This window comes from Myotis nattereri (genome assembly GCF_964212035.1).
Source record: "Myotis nattereri genome assembly, chromosome: 16".
NCBI lineage: Eukaryota > Metazoa > Chordata > Mammalia > Chiroptera > Vespertilionidae > Myotis > Myotis nattereri.
In genome coordinates this window covers 41734305-41740109 of record NC_138091.1, presented here as the reverse complement: position 1 = coordinate 41740109, position 5805 = coordinate 41734305, and the positions used below count along the sequence as shown (strand labels likewise).

Genomic DNA, 5805 nt, shown 5'->3' with positions numbered 1-5805 from the left:
CCCCCAGGGCGGGGGAGGGGGGATAAGGGAGGGAAACCAGACCAACCTGAATGCTGGGGAGAGGGGAGAATGGGACAGAATGCCTCTTCGAGGATTTACCTATACAGTATAGACCTAAGGATGTGTCCTCAAGGGTAAAAACCTAGGAACGGACTCCAACCAGCAACTCTTGAAGTTAAATCTTCAAGACCAGATGGTATCAGGGACAAGGAAGAGCCACAGGATGAGGGTAGGGGAGGAAAGTTAAAGAAAGGAGAAGGAACACCCCCCACCCCCAAAAAAACATGCAGATTAGGCAATAGCTTCGGGGAGCAGTTCAACTCTAATTTTTAGAAAAGTGCTTGCTTGGCAAATTCAACTTCAAGATAAATTATGCTCACCACCCACCCTCAAACCCCACCCCTGCCCCCAAACCCCACCCATATAGAAATGTTGGACTAGGTAAAGGAGAAAAATAATGCCAGACCAAGGTTAGAGGTACAGTATCATCAGTCTTTAATAACTTATAAATGCTAAAAAATAGTTAATACAGAGGACACACATAGCTTACAAAATGGCAGTGGATCTACAAATGTGGGGAGAGGTTCTTGGCACTTTCACACAGACACTGGCATCCCTAGAAAAGCAGCCTGGGGGGACTCCCCTGTTGGGAGATGGGGAGACAGTACCCCATACCAAATGCATCCTCCAAGTAACTTTCCTTTGCCCTAAAACACATCTAATAAAAAAGCCAGAGAAAAACAAGAAACAAGGTCGAGGTAGATTTGCAGTTTATACTGAAGCCTCCTCAGTTCTACAGCCCCGTGTCTAGAGGCGAGGATAGGGGAGGTGTGAGGAGACAGCCCATCTCACATCCCCCTCCCCAGCACCACACCAAAGCAGGACGCCCGGTGCGGGTGCCTCCGTCCTTCATTTAGGTGGGCAGGTCCCGCACCCTGGGGCTGAGTGAGGGGCCACAGGCTGTGCCTGGCTGTCCAAGTATAAAGACCCCTACTGTGAGGGGAGGGGGGGGGCCTGGAGTCACCGTCTCTTCTTGCTGCCCCGGGCAGCTTTTTTCCTCTTGAGGATCATCTCATACAGGCGCTCAAGGCCGGGCTGCAGACCCACCCCGTCCACCGCGCTGCAGGCCTGCACGTGGGTGAGCGTGGCAGCAGCCAGCTCTCGGACCGCCAGCCTCTTCTCCACCTCAGCAGAGCTCAGTGCCCCGGGCTGGTCCTGCTTGTTGGCCAGCACCAACACGGGCACACCCTGGTTGTCAGAGGCCCGGCTGATCCGGTGCAGCTCCACCTTGGCCTCCTCCAGCCGCTCGGCCTCCGCAGCGTCCACCACAAACACCAGCCCGTCCGTCCGGCGGGTGTAGGAGCGCCACAGCGGCCGCAGCTTCTCCTGCCCACCCACATCCCACACCTGGAAGGTGATGCCGCGCGACCCCCCCAGGGCCACCCGGATCTTCTCCATGTTGAAGCCTTTGGTGGGGACGCTCTGGACAAACTCCTTGAACTTGAGTCGGTAAAGGAGGGAGGTCTTTCCAGCTGAGTCCAGCCCGATGACCACCACGTGCAGGGCCTGGAAGTGGGGCAAGAAGGAGGGGGTGGGCGCCATCTCTGTCAGGTGGTTCCCCATGGTGAGCTCCAGCGAAGGTGTGGGTGTTGGGGCTCACAGCAGAGGCGCAAAGGTGGCCTTGCAATCGCAGTCTCCGGAGACCACAGCTGGGTTATCTAAACAAGGAAAGGTCATGAGAGAAAACAGGAGAAGAGGTTTAACAAACATGAAACGTGCAACTTCTTGATCTTTTCCTGAGTCAGCTTCCCTGTTAAAATTCTTTTTTTTTTTTTCCTTAAGCAGCTGCAGGTGTAACAAAGCCGCTCCCCTCTCCCTGGGGCGCTAACGAGGGCGATGAGACCTAGATAATCCCCCGGTCCCGGGACCCTGAAGTGGGGGGTGAGGCCCGGACCCAGCGCCTCTTCTCCCGCTAGTGGTGCCGTAACAGACGCCGCAACCCCTACTCCCCAGGCGGTAAGCCTGGCGGGAAGGGGCAGGTCGGACAGCGCCCCCAAATTAAGAGTTAGGGTGCGGGCGCTGAGACGGGAGATGGAGGCCCGCTCCCACCCACCCTCCACGTCCCCAGGCGGCTGACAGCGACCCCTCCTTACACGGAGACCCCTTCCCCAACGCCCCGCGACGCTCCGGGGCCAGCCTTCCGCTGATCGCCGACTCCAGCTCCCCAGGCCCCGCATCGGGGCCGCCTCGGCACGGCCCGTTCAGCCCCTTTACCTCCGTCCACGGCTCTCCCGCGGCGACCCTCCGGGCCAGCCACCCGAACAGTCACGCCGACCTCCCCGCCCGGCTCAGCGCGCCCGCACTGCCCCGCGGTCCCCGGGACTCGCCCTTAAAACCCGCGGGTGACGTCACGACGCGCGTGCCAATCAGCAGCCCCGCAGCGGGGGAGTGGGCGTGGAAATATGCGCGCTGCAGCCCGGACCTCCCCGTGACGGGTGTCTGCTCCATCCGTGACCGTTTTAATTGGTCTTTTTCTACCATATTCTAATATTTGCTATTAAACTCGGGAGGGCTCAGGGATAGGTGGTGGGAGGGGCAAAGGGAACACACGAGTGGCAGCCTTTAACTCGTGAGAGGTAAAGTTTCATAATGCCACCGCCGCCCTCCCCAGGCAGTTTCCACACACACGCAAAATCCCTCCACCAGGGTATTTTTCAGGGCTGCTGACAAGTCTTCCTCCTTTATCTTTCCTAATTCAATATCCAAACCCATGTGGACCTAGAACCCCATAAAAGTCTGAACGCCCTTATGGATTCTCACAAAAGCCCTAGAGGTAGAGACTGGTGTTGCTGCATTTTATAGGTGAAGAAAGCTCAAAAGGGTTCAATTACTGGTCCATGATCACACATAGTAAGAGGCTGAGCAAGGATCTGAATCCAGTGCCTGGGCCCTGACCACTGAACTACCCCTCTCCTCTCATAGGGAGGGCCAAGCATCCCCAGCAAAAAAAGCCCTCAATTGCTGGTCTGAGTGCTGGCCAGCAGCAGACCCTTCAAGGGCCTCCCTTGTTCAAATAGACAAAGACAGGATTCTTATTCACTCCACAGGGCGGGCGTTTATTCACCTCATTCACATTGTGTGCTCTGCATGAGCCAGAGAGACCATGGCGATATAGACGCTGTGCAGGCCACAGGGTCTGGCCTCAGAGGGCTTACACTCTAGTGATAGAGACAAGATTGGCCACTGACAGGTGTGGACAAAAAGGGGTTCTACCCAAAGTAACCTTAGAGGGTGATCTGATCATAAACTCCAATGCCTGCCCTGGCTGGTAGCTCAGTGTTTAGAGCCTCAGCCTGCACACCAAAGGGTCTTGAGTTTGATTCAAGGTCAAGGGCCAAGGGCAAGTAGCTGGGTTGCAGATTCAAACCCGGGCCTAGTCAGGACATGTGTGGGAGGCAGCCAATGGATGTGTCCAATGGATGTGTCTCTTTCACCTCTCTCCCTCTCTCCCTTCATCTCTCTCTCTCTCTCTCTATCTCTATCTCGATCTCTCCCTCCTTCCCTCCCTAGGTTAATACCCCTGTGCATCTAGGTTAACAAACCTTTAAAATAAGCTTAACTGCAAGGAAAGCACATATTCTTGTTAACTATCCTGTAATGTAGCAATTTTCAACCTTTTTCATCTCATGACACATAAACTAATTAATAAAATTCTGCGGCACATCAAAACAATATATTTTTTGCTGATCTAACAAAAAAACTGGGTATAATTTTGATTCATTCACACCTTACAGTTATTGTAGTGTTGGCTGTTGTCATTTTTTTTTTTTATTTGACCATCCCGGGCAGCGGTTCTCAACCTGTGTATCACGAACAATGAAAATACATCCTGCATATCAGATATTTACATTACGATTCATAACAGTAGCAAAATTACAGTTATGAAGTAGCAACGAAAATAACTTTATGGTTGGGGGTCACCACAACATGAGGAACTGTATTAAAGGGTCGCGGCATTAGGAAGGTTGAGAACCTTAGATTCTAAGGGGAAAGAGGTCAGTACCCCTGACTAAATAGTCAGGTATTGCACATTTTAAAAATTCTTGTGGCACACCAGAGTGCCGAGGCACACTGGTTGAAAATCACCCTGTAATCCAATCCACGCCTTGGTTTCTCCCACCCTTATGTAATCTTTCTTGCTTCCCTGCTTAATTTTAAATGCATAAGCAAAACTGTCATTCTCTGGAGCATTTGAGATCTTGCTTCCCAGCAATTGTCATTAGTTTTGGCTCAATTAAAGTCTGATAAAAATTCTCCACAGGTTTGAATGTTTATTTCATCAATCACAGGGAATGCAGGGACAGGACAGGACAGTATATGTATTAGGCCTTTGTAAATCTTGACTTGTAAAACTGCAGAGAAGGGAGAAAGTGTGAAATGAAAGCTTCTGGAAAGGCTTCTGGAAGTTCATTAGTCCTGTGTAGGATTGATTAGGAGGGGCTCAGGGCTGGGCGGCATCTTCCCAGCCATTGCAGATGATACCATCTGGGCATTCTTTTTTTTTTTTTTTTTTTGATTTTTTTTTTGTTTGTTTGTTTGGTGTTTTTTTTTAATTCTCTTTGGAACCATCTGGGCATTCTTAAAGAGGACATGTCACAAAGGGGCAGTGTAACCAAAATGAAAACAGCAAAAGGATGACAGTGACAACAAGGTAAAATTGGAGGAGAGGGGGATCAAAGGACAATGGAATTATAACTCTAACAGCTCCATTTTTACAAGGTGACTGAGTTCTTGCATTTATTACATACTTCAGTGTTAACCTTTTAAAGGCTATATTTGAGGGGGGTTAGAAAAAGGGGAGGGGCAGTCATTGCCAAACAAGAAGGCCTAGCCCTTCCTGCCCACAAGCTCCCCATCTGTTTAGCACCAGCCTGCCTTGCCACCTCCTTCATCCCCTCCCTGCTACAAAGCCAGCCACTTGGTTACTACCTCCAAGATGCTGGAAGCCTCCTTGAATCCCTGAGGAGATTAAGACCCTAGGAAATTAGTTTATTACACCCCCACTTCATGGGGGTAACAGATGGCTGCAGGAGCTAAGGCACAGAGGTAGAGCTGAGCACGGTGAGTTAGGAGAGGGAAAGACAGAGCAGGCCAAGAGGTAGGCGACCACTACCCCCGTGAGTGACCACTGCATGCCAGACTCTGGTCTAAGAACTTTGCATACTTTTCCTTTTTTAAAAAAATATTTTATTTTATTTTATTGATTTCGGAGAGAGGAAGGGAGAGGGAGATAGACATAGAAACATCAATGATGAGAATCATCAATTGGCTGCCTCCTGCACGCCCCCTACTGGGGATGGAAGCAACCCAGGCCTGTGCCTCCTGGTTCATGGGTCAACACTCAACCACTGAGTGACACAGGCCAGGCACTTTTCCTTTTTTATTTTATCTTATTTTATTTTATTTTATTTTTCAATTAGCAATAATTGTGCCTCAGATAAACCTCATTGGCTGCAATACTGCCACTGTTCAAAACTCACTTTTCCTTTTTTAATACACAGCTGAATCCAAGAACTATAGTTCTTCTAAAAGGAAGAAACCAAAACACAGAAAGGTTAGGTAATTTACCCAAGGTTACCCAGCTAGAAATTGGCCAAATATGGCTTTGAACAAATGTTTCAATGGCTATGAAACCCAAACACACACAGAAACAGAGAACTGGAAACATACAGATTGACTTATGTTTCTTCAACAATCTTTGAAACTTCTTTTTTTTAAAAAATATATTTTTATTTATTTCAGAAA

General features: G+C 49.9%; 1 protein-coding gene across 1 annotated transcript; it reads right to left on the bottom strand.

Moving 5' to 3' along the window:
- Positions 1-471: 471 nt before the first annotated feature.
- ARL4D (ARF like GTPase 4D) lies at positions 472-2388 on the bottom strand. The gene is made up of 2 exons (XM_081110017.1): positions 2275-2388; positions 472-1718 (listed from the first exon to the last, which is right to left on the bottom strand). Exon 2 carries the CDS (start codon positions 1621-1623, stop codon positions 1021-1023), a length of 603 nt encoding a protein of 200 aa, XP_080966143.1. The 5' UTR covers positions 1624-1718; positions 2275-2388; the 3' UTR covers positions 472-1020.
- Between the last annotated feature and the right edge of the window lie 3417 nt (positions 2389-5805).